A 26,150-nucleotide genomic window follows, 5' to 3' on the forward strand; every position below is an offset into this window, starting at 1 on the left:
ATGGGAAGGGAAGAGGACCCCCCTGTGTGCTGTGACTCCTTCCATAAGCATCTGGAGGGAGTCATGGGAGAGCCTAGGTGCAGCAGTTCACCTCTGTGCAGTGTTTCTCAGTGTTTGCAGCTCCTTAATGCTGCAGGACACTGACAGAAGAACTGTCAAAACCATTGTGGGCATGGTCCCTTTAAGGAAACCGGCTGATGACACATCATCAACTGACGTCATCAGACCGACTTCCTCTTCAATGGCTGGGAAGTCTGCACGGTGGGCTTAACGAGCCCCATCATAGGAAGATTCCGGAGAGAGAGCGGGTTCGAGTCGGGAGTGGACGTTCAACACACCACCTGCCGCAACTGCATCGATCCTGCCGCGTGTGCAGAAATCGTGGACTATAGACTTATTCGCAAGATTGAAGCCCATGAGATTAATGGGCATAGAAACATAGAAAATAGGTACAGGAATAGGCCATTCGGCCCTTCGAACCTGCACCACCATTCAATAAGATCATGGCTGATCATTCCCTCTACCCCTTTCTTGCTTTCTCTCCATACCCTTTGATCCCTTTAGCCGTAAAGGCCATATCTAACTCCCTCTTGAATATATCCAATGAACTGGCATCAACAACTCTCTGTGGTAGGGAATTCCACAGGTTAACAACTCTGAATGAAGAAGTTTCTCCTCATCTCAGTCCTAAATGGCTTATCCCTTATCCTTAGATCTCAGTCCTAAATGCCCTACCCCTTATCCTGAGGCAATGGTAGCATGGATATGAAATTGGCTATTGACCGAAAGCAGTGAGTAGCAATGAATGATTGTTTAGCAGACTGAAGAGTTGTATACAGTGTCCCCCAGGGGTTGGTATTGGAACCATGACTCTCTTTGATATGTCAATGACCTGAACTTGGTATAGGGGGTATAATTTCAAAGTTTGCAGATGACACAAAGCTTGGAAATGTAGTAAACAGTGTAGAGGATAGCAGTAGACTACAGGATGACATAGACCGACTGTTGAAATGGGCAGACACATGGCGTGGTACTTGCAATGTAATAGCTGGTGAGTGGCCTGCGTGGGACCTTGCAGATTATGGTGGGGCTGCGTGCGTGCGTGCAGCTTAGAGGGAACATTGCTCTGCACCCCATCTCCTTTAAGCCGTTCCTTAAAACCTACCTCTCTAACCACATATATACTGTGGCTACAAGAGCAGGTCAGAGGCTGGGTATTCTGCTGACTCCCCAAAGTCATTCCACAAGGCACAATTCATGAGTGTGATGGAATAGTCTCCACTTACCTTACGGAGCAGGTTCGAGGAGCTATATGGCCTACTCTTGCTCCTATTTCTTATGTTCTTTACCTGGATGAGTGAAGCTCCAACAACACTCAAGAAGCTCAACACCATCCAGGACAAAGCAGCCTGCTTGATTGGCATCGCTTTAAACATTCACTCCATCCACCACTGGCGCACCATGGCTTCAGTGTGTACTATCTATAGGATGCACTGAGAAAATTGCTAAGGCTTCTTCGACAGCACCTCCCAAACCCATGACCTCGACCACCGAGAAGAACAAGGGCAGCAGGCGCATGGGAATACCATCACCTGCAAGTTTCACTCCAAGTTACACACCATTTTGACTTGGAAGTATATCCCCGTTCCACCATTGTCGCTGGGTGAAAATCCTGGAACTCCCTTCCTCACTGCACTGTGGGAGTACCTTCACCACACAGATTGCAGCGATTCAAGAAAAGTGGCTTACCACCATGATCTCAAGGGCACTTAGGGGTGGGCAATAAATGCTGGCCTTGCCAGCGACGTCCACATCCTGAGAAGGAATAAATGAAAAGATTTTGGTCACCTGTCCGAATATCGCCTCGTGTGGCTCGTTGTCAAATTTTGTTTGATAACGTTCCTGTGAAGCACCTTGGGACGGTTTACCACGTTAAAGGCACTATATAAATGCAACTTGTTGCTCGACAGTGACTTGCATAAAAAAATCTGTCTGTTTGAGATGTAAATGTGTGCATATGACACTATTCATTACGCAACGGATTTTAAAATAACTTTAAAATATTTTATAACTTGTCTTATGCTTGTTTTATACTCAGGAAATGATTGCATATCCACTGTCGATGTTTCAGCCTTTAACCAATCTTAAACATGCTATTCAACCATGAGGATGCGATATGTTCCATGCCTCAGGCTAGATCATTAACTTAGAGTGTGTAGAGTTGATATGAGCAGTGGAAATTCAGAGCAACACAGAACAGTGATGTGAAGAGCTGAAAATTGACAGTTGTTGAGAAGCCCATGTGTTGAGGCTGGCACATTTTTGCAGATTGGAGAAAAATAGTTGTCGGTTTCAAGCTAATTGCAGATTAACAGTTCTAATAAGCTAAAACAAGTGTTCTATTCTGCGTGGAAGTTTATTGCAGCTATACATAAAGCTTGGTAATTAATTGAAACAACAATTTGGTTGAGCTTTGGCTGATGGCAATCTGCTTGTAAAATAGTAAAGAGTGAAATGAAAATGGGTATGATCTGATGGCCATTACAGAGACATGGTTGCAAGGTGACCAGGACTGGGACTTAAATATTCAGGGGTATATGACAATTCGGAAGGACAGACAGAAAGGAAAAGGAGGACGTCCGGGGGGTGGGCGGGAAGAGTCGAGGTCAGGGGGGGGGGGGGGGCGGAGGAAGAGTTAGTTAGTTAGTCCTCTCTCCTTCCCTCCCTCCCTCCTCTCTCCTTCCCTCCCTCCCTCCTTCCCTCTCTCCTTCCCTCCCTCCCTCCTTCCCTCTCTCCTACCTCCCTCTCTCCCTCCTTCCCTCTCTCCCTCCTTCCCTCTCTCCCTCCTTCCCTCTCTCCCTCCTTCCCTCTCTCCCTCCTTCCCTCTCTCCCTCCTTCCCTCTCTCCCTCCTTCCCTCTCTCCCTCCTTCCCTCTCTCCCTCCTTCCCTCTCTCCCTCCTTCCCTCTCTCCCTCCTTCCCTCTCTCCCTCCTTCCCTCTCTCTCTCCTTCCCTCTCTCCTTCCCTCTCTCCTTCCCTCTCTCCTTCCCTCTCTCCTTCCCTCTCTCCTTCCCTCTCTCCTTCCCTCTCTCCTTCCCTCTCTCCTTCCCTCTCTCCTTCCCTCTCTCCTTCCCTCTCTCCTTCCCTCTCTCCTTCCCTCTCTCCTTCCCTCTCTCCTTCCCTCTCTCCTTCCCTCTCTCCTTCCCTCTCTCCTTCCCTCTCTCCTTCCCTCTCTCCTTCCCTCTCTCCTTCCCTCTCTCCTTCCCTCTCTCCTTCCCTCTCTCCTTCCCTCTCTCCTTCCCTCTCTCCTTCCCTCTCTCCTTCCCTCTCTCCTTCCCTCTCTCCTTCCCTCTCTCCTTCCCTCTCTCCTTCCCTCTCTCCTTCCCTCTCTCCTTCCCTCTCTCCTTCCCTCTCTCCTTCCTCTCTCCTTCCCTCTCTCCTTCCCTCTCTCCTTCCCTCTCTCCTTCCCTCTCTCCTTCCCTCTCTCCTTCCCTCTCTCCTTCCCTCTCTCCTTCCCTCTCTCCTTCCCTCTCTCCTTCCCTCTCTCCTTCCCTCTCTCCTTCCCTCTCTCCTTCCCTCTCTCCTTCCCTCTCTCCTTCCCTCTCTCCTTCCCTCTCTCCTTCCCTCTCTCCTTCCCTCTCTCCTTCCCTCTCTCCTTCCCTCTCTCCTTCCCTCTCTCCTTCCCTCTCTCCTTCCCTCTCTCCTTCCCTCTCTCCTTCCCTCTCTCCTTCCCTCTCTCCTTCCCTCTCTCCTTCCCTCTCTCCTTCCCTCTCTCCTTCCCTCTCTCCTTCCCTCTCTCCTTCCCTCTCTCCTTCCCTCTCTCCTTCCCTCTCTCCTTCCCTCTCTCCTTCCCTCTCTCCTTCCCTCTCTCCTTCCCTCTCTCCTTCCCTCTCTCCTTCCCTCTCTCCTTCCCTCTCTCCTTCCCTCTCTCCTTCCCTCTCTCCTTCCCTCTCTCCTTCCCTCTCTCCTTCCCTCTCTCCTTCCCTCCTCCTCTCTTCCCTCTCTCCTTCCCTCCCTCTCTCCTTCCTCTCCTCCTCCTCTCTCCTTCCCTCCCTTCCTTCCCTCTCTCCTTCCTTCCTTCCTTCCCTCCCTTCCTTCCCTTCCTTCCTCCCTCCTTCCTTCCTTCCCTCCTTCTTCCCTCTCCCTCCTCCTCCCTTCCTTCTCCTCCCTCCTCTCCTTCCTTCCTTCCCTCCCTCCTCTCCTTCCTTCCTTCCCTCCCTTCCTTCCTTCCTTCCTTCCTTCCCTCCCTCCTCTCCTTCCTTCCTTCCCTCCCTCTCTCCTTCCTTCCTTCCCTCCCTCCTCTCCTTCCTTCCTTCCCTCCCTCCTCTCCTTCCTTCCTTCCCTCCCTCCTCTCCTTCCTTCTCCTCTCCTTCCTTCCCTCCCTCCTCTCCTTCCTTCCTTCCCTCCCTCCTCTCCTTCCTTCCTTCCCTCCCTCCTCTCCTTCCTTCCTTCCTTCCCTCCCTCCTCTCCTTCCTTCCTTCCCTCCCTCCTCTCCTTCCTTCCTTCCCTCCCTCCTCTCCTTCCTTCCTTCCCTCCCTCCTCTCCTTCCTTCCTTCCCTCCCTCCTCTCCTTCCTTCCTTCCCTCCCTCCTCTCCTTCCTTCCTTCCCTCCCTCTCTCCTTCCTTCCTTCCTTCCCTCCCTCCTCTCCTTCCTTCCTTCCTTCCTTCCTTCCTTCCTTCCTTCCTCCCCTCCCTCCTTCCCTCCCTCCCTCCTCTCCTCCCTCCCTCCTCTCTCCTTTCTTCCCTCCTTCCTCCCCTCCCTCCTTCCCTCCCTCCCTCCCTCTCTCCTTCCCTCCCTCCCTCCCTCCCTTCCCTCCTTTCCTCCATTCCCTCCTTCCCTCCTTCCCTCCTTCCCTCCCTCTTAGTTTGGAGTAAGTTTTCACTGCCTAAACTTTGAAAACAGGCGTAAGTGGCCGGACACGCCCCCTTTTGAAAAAAAAATTCTGTTCCAAAGTGAAACTGTTCCAACTGACTAAAACTGGAACAAACTAAATGTCGAGAATTCAAATTTCTAAGATACTCCATTCTAAACCAGTTGCTCCAAAAAAACAGGAGCAACTCAGGCCGAAACTTGGCCCCATAATGTGGGAAAATGTGAGGTTATCCACTTTGGCAGAAAAAATAGAAAAGCAAATTATTATTTAAATGGAGAAAAATTGCAAACTGCTGCAGCGCAGAGGGACCTGGGAGTCCTTGTGCATGAACACACAAAGCGAGTATGCAGGTACAGCAAGTAATCAGGAAGGCAAATGGGATGTTGGCCTTTGTTGCAAGGGGGATAGAGTGTTAAAGCAGAGATGTCCTGCTACAACTAGAGGGTATTGGTGATGCCACACCTGGAGTACTGTGTACAGTTTTGGTCTCTGTATTTAAGGAAGGATATACTTGCATTGGAGGCTGTTCAAAGAAGTTTCACTAGGTTGATGGAGTGGGTTGACTTATGAAGATAGGTTGAGTAGGTTGGGCCTATATTCATTGCAGTTCAGAAGAATGAGAGGTGATCTCATCAAAACATATAAGATAATGGGGTCCAGTTTCGGCAAGAGTTGCTCCAATTTTTTTTGGAGCAACTGGTTTAGAATGGAGCGTCTTAGAAATTGCAATTCTCGGCATTTAGTTTGCTCCAGTTCTAGTCAGTTAGAACAGTTTTATTTTGGAACAGATTTTTTTTTCCAAAAGGGGGGTGTCCGGCCACTTACACCTGTTTTGAAAGTTTAGGCAGAGAAAACTTACTCCAAACTAACTTAGAATGGAGTAAGTGTAGATTTTTGTACGCTCAGAAAAACCTTGCCTAAACTTTACATATCAGGCGTAGGTTACAAATCAGGCGCAGGGAACGAGGGCGGGGTGGGGGGAGGGAAGTAATTAAATTCTACAAGCATTCAACAGTCTTATTTGTACAAATAAAGAGCCATCCTGACTAAAAAAATTATAAACAAAGCAAAGACAAAATATTGAATATTCCTACCTGTGTGAAGCAGCAGCAACCTTCGAGCTGCGGTGCTTCAGGCAGGCCTTCCTTCCATGTCGGAGACAGGGTCAGCATCAGTGGCTCGACGGCAACCGAAGACACAGCAAGCAAGCAGCCTTCGAGCTGCGAGGGTAACTGAGGCCATTCGGCCAGGGCCAGGGAGAGGCGGCCAGATAGCCAGGTTGAAACTTAAATTTGCAGAATGGGTGCTGCATTGTCAACAGCACGGATTATGCAATGGTTCACCGGCAATTCACTGCATAGGAGAGAATTGATTCGAGCTCACCGCACCAGGAACGTCATAGCCCGTAGGCTGATGGGCAGGGAGACCATACCCACGTCGGCAATATTGAGCCATGCGCTCGTACCTGGACATGAGCGAGGCTGATTGTGTCAAAAAGCTGCGTTTCCGCAGAGAAGTTGTCGCTGAGATCTGAGATATGCTGAGAGCAGATTTGCAGCCCACAATCAGAAAGCCAACTGCCTTGTCTGTTGAAGTGAAGGTAACAGCTGCACTTGCCTTCTATGCCTCGGGATCGTTTCAGGCTACAACTGGAGATGTGTGCGCCATCTCTAAACGTGCAATACATGCCTGCTTTTACCAGGTCATGGCTGCACTGTATGTACGGAGGAATGACTTCATCAATTTCCCAATGACCGCACAAGCGATCCATGAGAGGGCTGTGGGCTTCTTCAGGATTGCTGGCTTCCCAAAGGTACAGGGCTGCACTGATTGTACCCACATAGCCTTGCGAGCACCGATGGAGGATTCCGAGCAGTACAGGAATAGAAAATGTTTCCACTCTATCAATGTGCAGCTCGTGTATGACGACAAGCAGCGCATCATGTCAGTCGATGCGAGATACCCTGGCCGCACCCATGATGCGTTCACCCTATGCGACAGCGTTATATCTGACATGTTTGAGCAGCAGCCAGATGGGCAGAGCTGGCTACTGGGAGACAAAGGGTACGGCCTGACCACCTGGCTCATGACGCCCCTACCCGTGACACGGACAGAAGCTGACCGTCAATACAACATGGCGCATATTGTGACGCGCAGCATCATTGAGAGGACCGTTGGCATATTGAAACAGCGTTTCCGATGCCTGGACCATTCCGGAGGCCACTTGCAATATTCTCCTCAGATTGTCGGTCACTTCACTGTTGTGTGCTGCATGCTCCATAACTTAGCCATCATGAGGCAGCAGGAGCTGGTAGTGGAAACAGGAGACCCACGTGAGGGTCCAGTACATGATAGTATTACGGAAGAGCAGGATGTGGATGATGACAACGATCAGGAAAGCATGCAAGTGACTGATGCCGGAGCACGAGGTCGGAGGAGGGCCGTCCATCGTGCTCCTTTAACGATTGCTCGAGCCCTGCGCCAGCAGCTCATCCGTGAACGCTTCAACTACTGATGCCTGAGGGCTCTGCGACCACTGTTGCGCATGACATGTTTATTCTTTGGAGTTGTTCCTATGTTGTGTTGTGTTAATGGAAGATGAATCAGTTTTAATGAAAAAATATTTTATTGAAAAGTTAACGTCACTGTAATAAAATATTTGTTGTATCAAACTTTACTTTTTAATATGATTCTTGAAGATCACTTATAAACTTGTAAAGTTACAAAATAATTTCAATGTGATAAATCTTACACTCAAGATCACTTAAACTTCAAGATCACTTTTTAGATGCAAAATTAAATAAGTTACAAAATGTAAGAGCATTTACACTAAGATCACTTAAAAACCCTAAGGTCACTTAGAAGTTGTAAAGTTACAAAACTTACAAAACAATTTCAATGTGAAAAACGTTACTACAGCTACATCAAGAACAAGAACAAAAGCAGCAAAGAAAGGCTGCAACCATCTCTCATCCACATCTCAGTGAATGTTCACTTCTGTGCCGTTGCTTGCATGCCCTCCCTGACGGTCTGTGCCGTCGATTGCACTCCCTCGGACATTCCCTCCCTAAGTTCCTGTGTCATTACTGCTATTTCTCCCATCAGGACCGTCACCTCTTCACCCACTGCACTGACGCTACCGATGAGTGATCGGGTAAGCTCATTGGTCTCCATACCCAATGCCACAACCTGAGCCGCATCTGTTGCACGCTGCATCTCAGGAGGGCGTGTCTCCAATCTCCTTTTCCTCTGCCTGGGTCTGCCTTGTGGCACCACTACACAGTGAGGCACGGACAGTGGGACGCTCGGTGTTCCAAACGGCATCACTACACAGGGAGGCGCGGGCTGGGACGGTGGGACGCTCTGTGTTCCAGACGGCAGTACTTGAGAGAAAGGCACGGGCTGGGACGGTGGGACGCTCGGTGTTCCAGACGACAGCACTCGAGTGCGAGCCATGGACTGGGATGGTGGGTGAATGGGTGTAAACTGCTCCATTATATCACCAGCACCACTGGGACCCGCAATGTCGGAATCAAAACCATGGAAGGTGGAACCAGAACCTATGCGAGTGGGAGGTGCAGGCTCGGATGGTGATGCACTGGCTGTAAACTGCTGCATTACACCAGCAGCACCACTGGGACCCACAACATCGGAATCAAAACCATGGAAGGTGGAACCAGAACTTATGCAAAGGATTGAAACTCTGTTGCCCCTTAATGGGGGCTCATAAACATTAATTTGGAAGCTCTCCCCTGTAGACATTTCAGTCATTGCTGCCATCATCCAGTCTGGATCGTCCGCATCTGGTTGTACTGGTTCTTGGTCTGGATCTTCAGGATCCACAGGGTTGGCACCAGCTGCAGCAGCATCATATTCTGCAAAATATATCAGAACAGTCAGATGTTTCACAGCAAGGGAAAGGGCAGGATGGGTGGCATGCGTACTCTCACACATAGCAGGCCAGGCAGCAGGTTGATTTGAAGGGCCACGATGCATTTTCAGAACTTGCCCCCTCCCTCGTGTGTGGGCCCAGCTTGTGCTGTACTGATTGCTTTTCTCCATGTACGACTCATCATAGCAGCTACCCTCTGTTCCAAGGGTGTCAGTGGATGCAGATTGGGCACGCCTCCTCCTGTCCGAGTGACTTCCTTTTTGTTGTGGGCCAATTTCTTCTGCAAAAAGTAAAATATAACTTTTTACAGAGTGTGTCTTTCTGCAGGGTGGGACATACAGGTAGTCACATTACAATTACGATTACATTAAAAATGGAAAATATTACTTACACGAACTACTTGACCAAGGTTGTGCCATTTCTTTTTACACTGGCTTCCAGATCTCATGGTATGCACCACTGCGCAGTAATCTTCTGCAACTTGGTTCCAGCGTTGTTTCTTCTTCTTTAGGTGGCACTTTTATGCGACCTCTGTTGCTGGTATCTAGCTCCTGCCATCTCTGCTCAATGACGTTGACTAATATCTCCACTTCCTCATGTAAGAAATTCTTTGTTCTTGGTGGACGTTGTTCCATTGCTGTATTGAATTGACACTCTTATTTTTCAAAACACACAGTCCTTATTTTGCATTCACCGATGCAGCATCTGTTCTGGAAGTTTATCAGTGAAAAGCAGCACTCACTGATTTCAACAGGTGATTTATTCAACAGTGCTGCTAAAAGCACTCCTTCAGACACACAAAAATCACCAAAATTCAATCCCAAGCCTTTCCAGGGGTCCACGAGACAAATCAACACTTTTCTTTAAGTGCCTTTAAAAATGGCCGAGTGCCAATGATTCTGGGCTACTGCGCGTGTGCGCGTGCTCCAACGCGCAGGGCTGCCGGCACGACGTTGCCTCATTTAACTTAGCCCCGCCCCCTCCACTTGCAGAATTGGCGTGACTCTGTGGCTCCGCCCCCCCGCTGTTGTCTGCGCGCTGTGCCGAGCTCCCAGGGACCAGCAAGGAGCCGGAGAATTAATAGCTATTTTTCTGTCGCACTTTTAGGTGCGAAAAATGGGCGTCCAGGTTGGGGAACGGCGCGGCCCGAAACTTGACCCCAATGAGGGGGCTTGACAAGGTGGATGCAGAAAGGATATTTCCACTCATGGGGGAAACTAAAACGAGAGGACATAGTCTCAGAATAAGGGGCCGCCCATTTAAAACACAGATGAGGAGGAATTTCTTCTGAGGGTTGTAAATCTATGGAATTTTCTGTCCCAGAGAGCTATGGAGGCTGGGTCATTGAATATATTTAAGATGGAAATAGACAGATATTTGAGCGATAAGGGAATAAAGGTGTGGTGTATGCAATAAAGGTACAAATTGAGTACTGTTTAACTGAACAAGGTATACCCTTGGCTCACAGGTTGAGACGGTCCGGTGCTTTACTCTCCCGGGTTGACCGTCTCAGTTCGATTCCGGCCTTGGGTGAATGTGCGGAATCTGTTGTGGCTGGTGGCTGGATGGCTGACTTGTTGGGGGTGGCAGTGGCCATGTCAGGAATTGTAAGTCCATTTTTATTAAACAAGTCTGTGATGGAAATTCCAGGTTCACTGATGACCCTTGAGTCTACTGAAGGCTGCTGGTAGGTTGGTTGGTCGTCGACTGTTTCTTCGTCCGACTGCTCTGACTCGTCTGTGTGCGTCAGCCTTGTTTGATCCATGTGTTTCCTGCAAGTTTGCCCATTCTTGAGCTTAATAACAAATACTCTGTTGCCCTCCTTGGCCATGACCTACCAGCGACCCATTTGGGACCCTGACCATAATTCAACACATATACAGGATCATTCACAGAAATCTTGCGTGACACAGTTGCATGATTGTGGTATCCTTGTTGACTCTGTCTTCTGTATTCAACATGATTACTTAAATTCGGGTGTACAAGAGATAACTTGGTCTTAAAACCTCTTTTCATCATAAGTTCAGCAGACGAGACCCCTGTGAGTGTGTGGGGTCTTGTCCTATAACTCAGCAGTATGCAAGACAAGCGGGTCTGCAGTGACCCTTGGATTACTCTCCTCATGCTTTGCTTGATAATTTGTACTGCACGTTCTGCTTGCCCGTTGGACGCAGGCTTGAACGGTGCTGACCTTACATGTTTTATGCCGTTAAGTTTTACAAACTCCTGAAACTTCTGACTGGTGAAGCATGACCCATTTGTCACTCACCACTATGTCAGGCAGATCATGTGTCGCAAACATGACATTGAGATTCTCTATGGTTGCCGTGGATGTACTGGATGACATGATTATGCATTCTATCCACTTCGAATAAGCATCCACCACCACTAAAAATATCTTGCCCAGGAAGCGACCCGCAATGTTTACATGGATCCTGGACCAAGGTTTGCATGGCTATGACCACAGACTCAACGGCGATTCCGCTGGTGCTTTGCTGAGCTGCATGCAGGTGTTGCACTGATGTACGCATGCTTCTAACTCAGAATCAATTCCTGGCCACCATACGTGGGACCTGGCGATGGCCTACATCATCACTTTTTACCAGGATGTGTGCTGTGTAACTCATGCACAAACTTCTCTCTCCCTTTCTTGGGCATTACAACTCGATTGCCCCACAATATGCAATCTGCTTGAATAGACAGTTTGTCTTTGCGACGAATGTACGGTTTGGCTTCCTCGCACATTTGCTTAAGTATGGCAGACCAATCCCCTTTGAGGATGCAACCCTTTACCACCGATAATATCGGGGCCTGGCTGGTCCAGGTGTTAACTTGTTGAGCCGTGACAGGGGTACCTTCACTTTCAAAAGCATCCATAATTAACATTAATTCTGCCAGTTGTGTTTCCACCTGTGGTGTGGGCAACGGCAACCGGCTCAAAGCATCGGCACAATTCCCTGTGCCAGGTCTGTGGTGAATCACATAATCATAGGCAGATAATGTCAGCGCCCACCTTTGGATATGGGATAAAGCGTTGATATTGATACCTTTGCTCTCGGATAACAACAAAATGAGCGGCTTGTGATCGGTCTCTAATTCGAACCTTAGACCGAACAGGTATTGATGCATCTTTTTAACCGTACACACACACTAAGCTTCTTTTTCTACCATACTGTAGGCTCTTTCTGCTTTAGATAAACTTTTGGATGCATACACGACAGGTTGAAGTTTCCCCGACTCATTGGCTTGTTGTAACATGCAACCAATTCCATTTGATGATGCGTCACAGGCCAAAACTAAATGTTTACATGGTCATAATGTACCAGCAGCTTGTTCGAGCAAAGCAGATTGGTAGCTTTCTCGAAAGCTGTGTCTTGCAGTGCGCCCCACACCCAGTTGTTGCCTTTTCTCAATAGCATGTGCAATGGTTCAAGTAAGGTGCTCAATTTAGGTAGGAAGTTACCAAAGTCGTTGAGTAGACCTAGAAACGAATGCAGCTCTGTCACGTTCTGTGGCTTGGGTGCATTCTTGATGGCTTTGGTTTTCATGTCAGTAGGTCTGATGCCATCAGCGGTGATTTTGTTCCTGAGAAATTCGACATCCGGTGCCATGAAGAAGCACTTCGAGCATTTAAGTCTGAGTCCCACTCTGTCCACACGAAGTATAACCTCTTCCAGGTTGTTCAGATGTTCCATGGAGTCACGACCGGTGATCAGGATGTCATCTTGGAATACGACGGATCTGGGAACGGACTTCAGTAGACATTCCATATTCCTCTGGAATATTTCTGCAGCTGAGCGAATTCCAAACGGGCACCTGTGGTAAATAAACAGTCCTTTGTGCGTGTTAATGCACGTAAGTCTCTTCGATGTCTCGACCAACTCCTGCGTCATATAGGCCGACGTCAAGTCCAGTTTTGTGAACGACTTGCCTCTGGCTAGCGTCGCAAACAAGTCATCAGCCTCCTGTAACGGGTACTGATCTTGTTTTGAAACCCTGTTGATCGTAGCCTTGTAGTCTCCACAGATTCTGACTGTGCCATCACTTTTCAGCACAGGAACAATGGGGCTGGCCCATTCATTAAATTCGACCGGTGATATGATCCTTTCACGCTGGAGTCTGTCCAGTTCAATTTCGACCTTCTCCCTCATCAAATACGGCACTGCCCGAGCTTTATGATGGATGGGTCTTGCATCCGAGTCCACGTGGATCTGCACCTTGGCTCCCGTGAAGTTGCCGATACCCAGTTTGAACAGCGAGGGGAACTTGCTCAATACTTGGGCACATGTATCTTCCTCTGACGACAACGCCTTTATGTCGTTCCAGTTGCAGCTGATTTTCTCCAACCAGCTCCTGCCGAGAAGCGTTGGGCCATTGCCTGGAACAATCCACAGGGGTAACTAGTGAACTGCACCGTTTTACGACAAATTGATTTGTGCACTGTTAATCACCTTGATCAGTTCTTTGGTGTACGTACGCAGCTTGGCATTAACAGGGCTCAGCCTGGGCCTCGCAGTCTTAATATCGCACAGCTTATTAAATGCCCTCTCGTTCATGATCGATTGACTCGCCCCTGTGTCCAGTTCCATCGATACCGGTATCTCGTTAAACTTCACGTTAATTAAAATTGGTTTACTCTTATGAAAGAGTACCGTCCATACACTTCCTCCTCTGGCATCTCGGATTGCGTATCCGGATCTGCGCTAGTCTGACTCTCATCCTCCACGTGGTGTGTCGCAGCTCGTTTGCTCATCTGCGGACACTTGCGCTGGAGATGCCCCACTCTCAGACAGCCTTTGCAACTATATTGCTTAAATTGTCACTGCTAGTGCCGATGATTTCCCCCACAACGCCAACACGGAGAAGTCAGATACATTCCCGCTGGCGGACTTTGGGCAGCCACTGGTTTCGCGAACGCAGCCCGATAGGCCCTGCCATGTGCCGCTCTGCTGAACGCCGAATCAATCGCATTTACAGCATTTGCCGATATTTGCTTTAAACTCCTGTCCGTCGTCATACACGATTGAGCGATCTGGGTACCCTTTTTAAATTCAACTCCTCCACCGTCAGAAGTTTGCGGAGGATCACCTCGTGGTTGATACCGATAAGGAAGTCCCGCAGCATGTCTGCCAACATCGTCCCGAATTTGCACGGTCCTGCTGGATGTCTCGGGTCGGCAACTAAATTGCGCCGTGCTCTGGCCCTCCGATCGAACGTGTGTATAAAACCTGTATCTCGAGATGATGATGCCGTTGTCTGGCTTGAGGTGCTCCCGTACCAATGTACACAATTCCTCGTACGTTTTCTCTGTTGGATCACTTGGCATGAGTAGATTCTTTATCAGACCGTAGATCTTTGAACGGCACACCGTGAGGAACACGGCCCGGTGCCGATCTTCATCACCAACCTACTTCATTTTGTTGGCCACGAAGTACTGGTTCAAATGGCTCACAAAGTCTTCCCAATCTTCTCCCTCCACGAATCGCTCTAAAAATCCAATCGTACTCATTTTGCAAAGGTTCTTGTATTCTCGTCGCCAAATGTTATGTATGCAATAAAGGTATAAACTGAATACTGTTTAACTGAACAAAGTACGCCCTTGGCTCTGCTTTATTACGGCCCAAAGTGCCCGACTCACAAAATGGTGGGCCTTTTATCCCAGAGCAGCACCATGTTCGTGCTGCTCAGTGGTCTCCAACAATGACACCATCTGGTGGCTACAAACAGTATGTACATACATGACAAAAGGGTTATGGGGAGCGGGCAGGGAAGTGGAGCTGAGTCCATGATCAGATCAGCCATGATCTTATTAAATGGCGGAGCAGGTTCGAGGGGCCAGGTGGCCTACTCCTGCTCCTATTTCTTATGTTCTTATGTTCTTAAAATACAAAAAGCTTGAAATACACAGCAGATCAGTCAGCATCTGTAAAAGCAAACTGGAGGTTAGTGCCCATTGGTTATGTAACCCTTCCTGAGAACCCTATAATTATCCGCTTTCTCTCTCCCTCCCTTTTTAAAAAGTGGTGTTACATTAGCTACCCTCCAGTCCATAGGAACTGATCCAGAGTCGATAGACTGTTGGAAAATGATCACCAATGCATCCACTATTTCTAGGGCCACTTCCTTAAGTACGCTGGGATGCATCCCAATCAGGCCCCGGGGATTTATCGGCCTTCAATCCCATCAATTTCTGTATCACAATTTCCTGACTGATATGGATTTCCTTTAGTTCCTGCTACTCACTCGACCCTCGGTCCCCTAGTATTTCCAGAAGGTTATTTGTGACTTCCCTCGTGAAGACAGAACCAAAGTATTTGTTCAATTGGTCTGCCATTTCTTTATTCCCCATTATAAATTCACCTGATTCTGACTGCAAGGGACCTACGTTTGTCTTTTTCTCTCCACATATGTATAGAAGCTTTTGCAGTCAGTTTTTATGTTCCCAGCAAGCTTCCTCTCATACTCTATTTTTCCCCTCCTAATTAAACCCTTTGTCCTCCTCTGCTGAATTCTAAATTTCTCCCAGTTCTCAGGTTTGCTGCTTTTTCTGGCCGATTTATATGCCTCTTCCTTGAATTTAATACGATCCTTAATTTCCCTTGTTAGCCACGGTTGACCCATCTTCCCCATTTTATTTTTACTCCAGACTGGGATGTACAATTGTTGAAGTTCATCCATGTGATCTTTAAATGTTTGCCATTGCCTATCCACCATCAACCCTTTAAATATCGTTCGCCAGTCTATTCTAGCCAATTCACGTCTCATACCATCGAAGTTACATTTCCCTAAATTCAGGACCCCAGTCTGAGTTAACTGTGTCACTCTCCATCTTAATAAAGAATTCACCATGTTATGGTCACTCTTCCCCAAGGGTCCTCGCACAACCAGATTGCTAATAAGTCCTTTCTCATTACACCTCATCCAGTCTCGGATGGCCAGCCCTCTAGTTGGTTTCTCGACATATTGTTCTAGAAAACCATCCCTAATACACTCCAGGAAATCCTCCTCCACCGTATTGCTACCAGTTTGGTTAGCCCAATCTATATGTAGATTAAAGTCGCCCATGATAACTGCTGCACCCTTATTGCATACATCCCTAATTTCTTGTTTGATGTTGACCCCAACCTCACTACTACTGTTTGGTGGTCTGTACACAACTCCCACTTGCGTTTTCTGCCCTTTGGTGTTCAGCAGCTCTACCCATACAGATTCCACTTTATCCAAGCTCATGTCCTTCCTTACTATTGCGTTAATTTCCTCTCTAACCAGCAACGCTACCCCACCTCCTTTTCCTTTCTGTCTGTCCTTCCTGAATGTTGAATACCCCGGATGTTGAGTTCCCAGCCTTGGTCACCATGGAGCCATGTCTCCATAATGCCAATTATATCACATTCGTTAATAGCTGCCTGCGCAGTTAATTCGTCCACCTTATTACAAATACTCCTTGCATTGAGGCACAGTGCCTTCAGGCTTGTCTTTTTAACACACTTTGCCCCTTTAGAATTTTGCTGTCATGTGGCCCTTTTTGATTTTTGCCTTGGGTTTCTCTGCCCTCCACTTTTACTTTTCTCCTTTCTATCTTTTGCTTCTGCCCCCATTCTCCTTCCCTCTGTCTCCCTGCATAGGTTCCCGTCTCCCTGCATAGGTTCCCATCCCCCTGCCATATTAGTTTAACCCCTCCCCAACAGCACGTGCAAACACTCCCCCTCGGACTTTGGTTCCGGTTCTGCCCAGGTGCACACCGTCCAGTTTGTACTGGTCCCACCTCCCCCAGAAACCGGTTTCAATGTCCCAGGAATATGAATCCCTCCCTTTTGATAAATCAATGGTGCAACTGCACTGAGAATACTGTGTAATGTCCTGGACGCCACAGTACAAAAAGAATATTGCAGCCATTGAAAGGTTGCAGCGTGCAACCAGAATGATTGAGGAAATGGAGGGATTGAATTATGAGGAGCAAAAATAAAATAGTGATGAATGTAGTTCTTGTCAGAGGCCATATGTTAACTTCGAAGTGCACGTTATTAGAAAAGGCTTAATAGTGGACCAGTTAGTGAAAGATGATTCACTAAGGCACTCGAGCAGAGTTCCGGAAGTGCATAACATGGGCAACAAGATTAACAATATAATGGCTATGCTGAATCTGGATTTTGACCAAAACCTTCGAAGTGATGTATCATTTTAAACTAAACAACACCTTTCGTAAGTTTAGGAAGTATCGATGTAAGGGCACTTGGGTAGTAAGAGGGATTACCTGTTGTCGGGACAGGGTGGGTGGGAGCAAATTTCAAAAAAAGGAAATGTGTACTGGAAGAAGAGAAATTGATAAGATGACGGGTAAGTTTGGAGCTGCCCATATTGTTTTTGATAGGGGTACCACCGAGATCAGCTGACAGCATAACTAGGGATTGAATCTGGAACTTTTCTGGTTTGTATAGTTCTGCTGCTCATTGCCTTAACCAGAAGGAATTATTGAGTAGATATAATTGTGAAGTAATGCTAGTGTACACAGAGCAATAGAACATTTGCTTATTCAGGCTATTTTTGGATTAAATGTGTAAAACCTTTACAGATTTGATACAGAAACATTACTCATTTTTTCCAAAATAACTGGCAACACACTGTGTCTAAAATTACTAAATAATTTTACAATCAAATAACTGACAAAACGGTTATAGAGCTTTGAAAACTTTGTGATTACGTAGAGTAATTACAACTATTCCATCTTAATGTTACTGTTTTTACATACTTCTAAATTTTGTTTTTATTTTTAAATAGGCCGAAAATAAAAATGGCAGGAAATAGCCTGGTGTTGCCTATCGTACTGTGGGGCCCCAGAGCTCCAACACATTGCATTTCAACTTTACTGGTGATGGATGATTTGGCAACCATTGTAACAGGATGTCATGATGGACAAATTTGTCTTTGGGATCTAACTCCAAAACTAGAGGTCAGTCCTTAATATTGCAAATTGTGTTTACTGTTTATTAGGACAGAATAAAATTATAGAATGTCACATTACAAAAATGGTATATTTTGATCATCAAGCCTGTGCTAGAGTTTATCTTTACATGAATCACTTCATTTAAGTAACTTGGGGATAATAGTTGACTTCCTGTGACATTGCACATGGATATTTGAAGTATATGGCCACTGTCTTGCCTGTACCTGATGCTTTCACGTTGCTGTTTATCTCTGTCTCCTCGTTGCTTCTGTCTCTCCCTTCCTCTTTTCCACTCATCGTCTTCTCTTCCCTTAACCCTTGTTACTTCTCTATCTCTCTCTGTCCTCTATTGCTTTGCTCTTTTTTTTTGTTATTTTCAGATGATATGTTAGAGGGATCATCAAATGAGGCCATATGGGTCAAATTGAAAAATAAAAAAGGGGCAATCACACAGCTGGGCATGTATTATAGACACCCAAACAGTGGGAGGGAGATAGAGGAGCAAATATGTAGGCAAATTGCTGTGAAGTCCAAAAACCATAGGGAATAATAGAGGGGGATTTTAACTATCCAAATATTGATTGGGACAAATTTAGTGTGAAGGGTATAGAGGGTGTGGAATTCTTGAAATGCATTCAAGAAAACTTTTTTCGTCAGTGTGTAGCTAGCTATCCCAACACGAGAGGGGGCAGTCTTGGATTTAGTTTTGGGGAATGAAGCTGGGCACGTTGAAGGGGTATTTGTGGGAGAGCACTTGGGTGCTAGTGACCATAATTCAGTCAGATTCAAGTTGGTTATGGATAAGGACAAGAATAGGCCTGGAATAAAAGTTTCGAATTGGGGGAAAAGCTAATTTTGCTAAGTTGAGGAGTGATTTGGCCATAGTGGACTGGAAACAGCTATTGATGGGTAAATCAGTGTCGGAACAGTGGGAGGCATTCAAGGAGGAGATCCCGAAAGCGCAGGCCAAACATGTGCTCTCACAGAAAAAGGTTGGGAATAATAATTCTAGAGCCCCCTGGATACCTAGGGACTTACAGGGGAGGATAAAGAAAAAAAGGAACTCAGAATTTTTAGAGGAATATAGAAAGTTAAGAGGCAAAATTAAAAAGGATATGAGGAATGCTAAGAGAGAGCACAAGAAATTCTTGGCTAGTAAAATTAAGGAAAACCCTAAAATGTTCTGTAAATATATTAAGAGTAAGAGGGTAACTAAAGAAAGGGTAGGGCCTATTAGAGACCATGAGGGTAATCTTTGTGTGGAGGCGGAAGATGTTGGTTGGGTTCTTAACGAATACTTTGCATCTGTTTTCACAAAGGAAAGGGGCAATGCAGATACTGCTATCAAGGAGGGGTGTGATATTCTGGATGAAATAAATATAGTGAGAGAGAAAGTATTAAGGGGTTCAGCAGCTTTGAAAGTAGATAAGTCCCCAAGCCTGGATTAAATGCATCCCAGGCTGTTGAGTGAAGTAAGAGGAAATAGCAGAGGCCTTGACCATTTTCCAGTCCTTTTTGGATCTGGGCATGGTGCCGGAGGATTGGAGGACTGCTAATGTAGTACCCTTGTTTAAGAAGGGAGAAAGGTATCGGCCGAGTAATTACAGGTCTGTCAGCCTAACCTCAGTGATGGAAAAATTATTGGAAAAATTCCTGAAAGACAGGATAAATCTACATTTGGAAAGGCAAGGATTAATTAGGGACAGTCAGCACGGATTTGTTAAGGGAAGATCGTGTTTGACTAACCTGATTGAATTTTTTGAGGAGGTAACCAAGAGGGTAGTACGTACGATGAGGGTAGTACGTACGATGTAGTGTATATGGACTTTAGCAAAGCTTTTGATAAGGTCCCACATGGTAGACTGGTCACGAAGGTTAAAGCCCATGGTATGCAGGGCAAAGTGGCAAGTTGGATCCAAAATTGGCTTGGAGGTAGGAAGCAAAGGGTAATGGTTGATGGATGTTTTTGTGACTGGAAGGATGTTTCCAGTGGGTTCCGCAGGGCTCAGTACTGGGTCTCTTGTATTTTGTGGTATATATCAACGATTTAGATTTGAGTATAGGGAGGACGATTAAGAAGTTTACAGACAACACTAAAATTGGCTGTGTGGTTGAAGAGGAAAGTCATGGGCTGCAGGAGGATTTCAGTTTACTGGTCAGGTGGGCAGAGCAGTGGCAAATGGAATTTAATTCAGAGAAGTGTGAGGTGATGCACTTTGGGAGGGCTAATAAGGAAAGGGTGCACATTAAGCGGTAGGCCACTGAATAGTGTAGATGCCCTCCCTGAGGCACCAATCAGACCGGCCACGCACTCCTCCAAGTCTGTCAGAGGCATTGTTCTGGGTGGACTGACACTTGTCCGTCGCTGCTCTCAGCGGTTGTTGGACAACTTGCCCTGCAAAGATGATGATGGGAATTGTTACCAGAGGGCCCGTCTGCTCTTGTGGCACACACAGATAGCCATCAAAGCATTTATACCATACTGTGTGCATTTAATACAGTCCTCTGTTTAATGGCCATGGAAGCTGCATGTGGTTCATGAGGAAGACATCGAAGTGCAGAAACATCTTTTAAGATCTCAGAAAGCAGTCTTAATAATGTCTAACGATCATTCATGGCAAATAAGATGCAACATTAAGTCTACCTATACCAGCATGTCAGATTTATAATTTAAGTAATGAAGGAGTGCATCAATAAAAATATTACTTTGACGATCCTCCAAAGGTCATTGAACCTTTTGCAGCACTGAGTATGGGTCCTTCTAATGTCGTCCACGAAAGACACCACCGAAAAACCGCTGGGAGGGGTTTACTTGCAACTTTCCTATTGAATTCATTCCAAATCCTCTCCACAGCTGTGATTAAGGGCCTCGTTCACCTCATTCCTAAACCTCCTCGTTCTCTGCCTGCTATCCTCTCCTTCCATCGTGCCTGCTATCTGTAAATGGCTGATTCAGCCCTGGGTGAACTGCGCAGGCCGCGCTGCCTGACAGCTGACCAGAAACACAGGAAGGAAAAAAAAGGCAAAAAAAAAAATCGGGGAAAAAAAAAATTCCTGCGTGCACAGAAGGTCCGCTTTTTTTCGATCGCAAACTTCTGCTCTGGCACGCAAATGAAGTCGTGCAACGCCGGATTTATTGCTATCGCCGGTCACCGTTGGTGAATTTTGCTAGGTCTGGCCTTAACGGTACCCTGGCGCTAAAAAGAATTCCGCCGCAATTATCGCCCAAAAACGGGCCAAAACGCGAAAACCCGAATTTCTCTTAATTTTTCAATAATTTTGAAAAACAATATTGTGCAGAAATGGCTAGAAGGTAAAGAAATGTATTCCATCAGTACAGCTGGCTGAAAGATATTGGGTCAGAATTTACTTTAACCAGCAAACAATTGGGCCCGCTGTTTGTTCGACTTGCCCTTGCCCATTAAATTTCCATGAGGTTTTGCACAACAAGTTGCTGTAAGTGGAAGAGCGAAAAGGCGTGGCGCCCTCTACAGGACATCCGGAACCTGTATGAACAGGCAAGCAACTATGTAACTCGTTAACCAATCAGATTGAAGAATTATTAATGAGCAGCAAAGAGTCTGAATCAGGAAGTATATGAGTTAGAATATTGATTTCAATGTTAAATCAGGTACAGAATGTGAAATAAAGAAAGGGAAAGTAATATTGGATTAAGAGAGAGAAAAAGAGACAAAGAAAATGTAATAAAAAAATTATATTTAAAAGAAAATCTCTAAACAATTAAAAGCTGAATGACTGAGACTTGTTTGGTAGTAATTAAGAATTATCATGCTGTTAAGATAACTTGGACTGATATGGACTAACCCTAATTTTCTGTGTTGAGTTTAATCTGTATCTAAGATTTAAATACAAGAACTTCATGCCACTCAATACATTTGAATGGAGAGCCAGCTAGCAAGATGCCGTTTTTGTGTAGCTTGCGGTGGAGTGGCGCATCTCGCACAGCAACTTCAGGATTTTCATGTTTAATTGCGCATTTGTGTCGTCTGAAGTTGCTGTCTGATTTGCACCTAAATTACGGTGAGCGGCATTCGCGCACCATTATTATCGCACTAAATTCTGATCCAACAATGTATCTAGGAAAATTAGTTACACGTCACAGGCTCAGACTGTACAATCTGAATCTAGCTCGCAGTGCCACAGCTCTCTGCAAACATATTGAGTTCAAACCGAAGCTTTTGGAAATGGCTGAGCCCTTGAAGTAAAAACTTTAATGAAGGAATGAAAGGATACAAAAGATAATTCAGTTGCTAAATGCAATATTTCAAAGTATCATCTCCCTCTCCCTTCACTCTTGCCCCCTCTCCCTTCACTCTTGCCCCCTCTCCCTTCACTCTTGCCCCCTCTCCCTTCACTCTTGTCCCCTCTCCATCCCCTCCTGTTTATTGTGTATAGGCTCTGTAGAAGTGCAAATTGTTTTTGGCGAGACTATCAAACAACTTCCTCAGTTTATTTTGTTAATTTTTCCAGAACTAGAAGGTACTATTTTCTGTTGTTTTTATCTTTTTAATTTACAGTTTTACTAAGCTGTTTTTCTTTAAAGGAAATGACTTGCAGAATACAAATGTCTAAAGTTTTGTAAGTTGTGTATTTTCCCCAAATCTGCTTATGTGATTCCAATAACCATTTAAAGAGCAGATGGATGCTTGTTTCTTCTTGTTGATTTGTAATGAAACCCGAAGTACTTTAAGCTTAATTCACAGCAATTAAACATTCTTGGTTTGAAAAAAAAATCACAAAAGCTTAGTACAAGTCTAATCTCAATAATTTATGCTTTACATACTAAGGGCTAGGAATTCGTTTTTTGGTGAAAAAATACCGCTTTTGCTCTGCGACTGCTACGAGGCCTAAAATTCAAACATCAATTTGCGCAGCGGTAAAAATCAGCGTTGCTCGAGGATTCGTGGTACAAACCGCAAATTTTCTGCAACTTTATTTCGAGGCCAATACTGCTGCGATAGAGACCCCGGGAGGGCGAAAACACCCACAAAAAATTGCAAAAAATAAAATATCACAAAACATTCACAAGACACTTAACTAGCGAATCGCTGCAAAAGAATTAAAAAGTAAAAACTTTAACTAACTTACCTTGTTTGCAGGTTTTCATACTTACCGCTGCTTCAAGGGCTGCAATGCAGTTTTTTACCTGGCAGTTTTTTCCATGCTAAATTTTTGGCGAAAGCGATATTTCGAGTCTTGCACGCAGGCAGTCTGCTCCCCAGCGGTATTTAAAAACTACTGTCACAAGACGTCTCTGAATTTTCTGTCACCCGGTTTTTCGTGAAAAATGGCGAAATATCATCCAAAAACGGGCGCAAGGTCGGCGAATTTTTAGCCCCAAGAACTTTAACTGCAAACATATTGAATGTTAATGGGATGAACAACTTCTCAAAACCTGTCTATAAATAGCAGAAGTTTGTTGTAAACTGGAGAAATTATGCACTAACCACTTATATTTGTATGTTGTGTGTATATAGATCATTCCTAGGGCTTTACTGTTTGGCCACACATCATCTATCATGTGCCTTTCTAAAGCTAATGCCAGCAGTGACAAACAATATGTCGTCAGTGCATCTGAAAATGGGTGAGTAAGGTAGAAAAATTGGAATAGCTGAATGTGTATAAAAGCAATTCTCTTAGGAACAACTGTTTTATAATCAATTAGCTAATTGAAGGTTTAAAAAAAAAGCATTCAATAATGATAAAAATATTTATACTGTTACAAGTAAAAGAATTTGATACTAGGAGTCAAAATGGGGAAGGAAAACACATCAAAATGTGTTCATATATTAAAAGGGGAGAAAAACCTTAATTAAATAGTTTAAGATCATTATAAGATGACTGTCTCTGGAGACGCGATTTGCTTTGGAGGAAAATACACAGATTCTGGGCTCAATTTTCCCCATGCCGTTTTTTGGCGTACTTGAAGAGTTACGCCCGTTATTTTGGGGGCCCAACTACACCCCCCCCTAAAAAAATCCAACTTTCCCCATTTGAATTGTTGATTTTGGCACCGCGTTAGCATGTCCTTTATTTTTGGGGGTGGAGCCGAAGATCTGCGCCAAAGAGATCGGGTTGCCAGGATAACACTGGACACACTGCCGGTTGAAGCTGGAAAGTGAAACAAACAACACATTCTGGCCAGCTCACAGCAACCTTCACAAGGCTCTTGCACCTTGCAGCAGCTTACCAGCATGAAATTATTAAAGAGTTTATGCCAAAGGTCTATCCCCCCTTCCCCCTCCTCCCGGAACCGGTGCTGCTCCTAACCCTGGCCGAAAGGCCTCCCTCCCCTGCCAGTACCGGATGCCGCTCCTAACATTGGCTGAAGTGCCTCCCTCCTCCCGGAGCTGTTCCTAACCCTGGCCGAAAGGCCTCTCCCCTTCCCCCCCACCCCCATCCTTTCCTCCTCTCTCTCCCTCTGCTGCTGCTGTCTCGGCCGTGGAACTGCATCCCCTGCGCTGATTCTCTTACCTGCGCAGATTTTGTTAACTGCCCAGAAGGTTTGTCCAGAGCAGTCACCTCAGAAAAATTGGAGCAAATCGGAGTTGGCCAAACTTGCTTAAATGGCCAGAATTGGCGCAGGTGACAGGTTATGCCCCCAATGAGGGTAAAAAAATCGTAGCCTAAAAAAATCCTACCTAAGTGAATTACGCTAGCCAGAAATTTTTAGGAAACTTGGAGATTTTACTTTACTCCAAAAAAAGCAGTGCACGCCAAAAAAACAGCACAGATAATTGAGGAAAATTGAGCCCTCTGTGATGGTTTGAAATTTGTTACTTTGAAAGCTGAAAGACTCTGCCCTGCCCATAATCTCTTAGTGCATTTTTACATTTTAAATTATGAAAGTAACATTGTTGCTGTATAATTTTAAAAGGGGCCACTTCTTACCAGGGGGAATTGGACAAAACACCATCAGCACAACTCCATGCTGCAGTGAAAAGCCAAAGTTTTCAATTCGAATAACAGAAGGATAAAGTACTAATTGACAGAGCTTTGTGTTTCTGTAAAAGGTGTTGGTCATGCCCCATCTCGACAACTATATTTGCTTCGTGTGTTGATTTTAACAATTTTTAAATGGAGCTGGTTTCCTAATCATGTCCTTGAGAGGGTAGAGCTGAATAACAGACATAATTCTGGGTTTCAGGAATTTAAGTTATGAGGTTAAGGAAATTGGGTTTATTTCCTTTGGAAAAGGGACTTCAAGGTAATGTAATAGAAGTTTTCAAGATTATGAAGGGAACTGATGAAACTGATCCAAACAAATTGTTTACTATGGCCAAGGTTTCAGACCAGACAACACCGGTTTTAAAAATTAAGAGGAATAATAAAAAAAGTCAGATGGAACGTTTTAAAACCAATAATTAATGGTGATGTGCAGTAGTTTATGAAGAAAGGACATTGATGTGAGCTATAGAAATGACTGAGACAGGTATGTTTCCAGCGACAAAATTGAGAAATATGGTGAGAAGACAGATAGAAATTGTTTGATCTTCCAAAAAGGAACAGCCTACCTGGATAGAGTAGCCTTTTCATGTTTTCCAAAAGGTTCCTAAGTTCGCATGCTCTTCCGAACATACGATAAATGACGGCTGGGAAAAGATCTACTGGTCCATCTAGCCTATCCTGTATAGTTGTGATGCCCTGTGCATCACAACATATGCATTCCTCACCCTATCTAGAAGCCATGTAATCTCGTGGGAGAAGGGGAGAAACCAAGGCGAATTAGGAAGAAATAAAATCTGGAAAATTCCTTTCCAATCCCCTTAGCCGATTGAAAACTAGTCCAGGAGATCACTCTGACCCTGATTAACGTTACCAGGTGCCTACCTCTTGTGCCAGGAGATCTTTGCATCAGCCAGAAACAGGTCCAGCTCTCGCTTGAAGGAATTCAGCGAATCAGCATTCACCGCATGAGCCGGCAATTTGTTACACAGATCCACTAGTCTCTGGAGAAAAAAGAACCTCTTAACATCGAGCCGAATTCAGCCCATACATAATGAGAGTGTTACCTCTCGTTTTCCCTAACCTAGTCAGTTGAAACAATTTGTCTACACCAAAACAATCCTATCTCCTCATCTTAGAAACCTTAATCAAGTTACCCCCAAGTCTAAGCTTCCCTAAAGTATAGAGACCCTGACTTTGTCTGGGTAACTAAGATAAGTAACTAACATAATTTTTAACAATTTGTGAAACCCTGTTGGAACATCTTCTGCACCATTCAATTTATTTTTTGTGCTCATACTAAAATATCTTTAATTGAATCAGTAACATCTTGATATAATGCTCACATTAAAAAAACATTTCTTTGCAGAGAGATGTGCCTTTGGGATGTGAATGATGGAAGATGCATAGAATTTACTAAACTGGCATGCACTCATACCGGCATACATGTGAGTATGAGTGAACTTGTTGGGACCCA

The 26,150-nt window shown here is 45.4% G+C and overlaps 1 protein-coding gene across 6 annotated transcripts in view; it reads left to right on the forward strand.

Moving 5' to 3' along the window:
* Positions 1–26,150, forward strand: part of LOC139239069 (WD repeat-containing protein 7) — a 1,036,818-nt gene that overhangs the window by 72,356 nt on the left and 938,312 nt on the right. For all 6 annotated transcript variants that reach the window (XM_070867593.1, XM_070867585.1, XM_070867609.1 and 3 more), the window contains exons 3-5: positions 17,542–17,713; positions 23,206–23,312; positions 26,043–26,121. In XM_070867593.1, the coding sequence (XP_070723694.1) occupies positions 17,542–17,713; positions 23,206–23,312; positions 26,043–26,121 (358 nt within the window). The remainder of the gene's footprint in view (positions 1–17,541; positions 17,714–23,205; positions 23,313–26,042; positions 26,122–26,150) is intronic.

This window comes from Pristiophorus japonicus, chromosome 2, assembly GCF_044704955.1.
Source record: "Pristiophorus japonicus isolate sPriJap1 chromosome 2, sPriJap1.hap1, whole genome shotgun sequence".
Classification (NCBI taxonomy): domain Eukaryota; kingdom Metazoa; phylum Chordata; class Chondrichthyes; family Pristiophoridae; genus Pristiophorus; species Pristiophorus japonicus.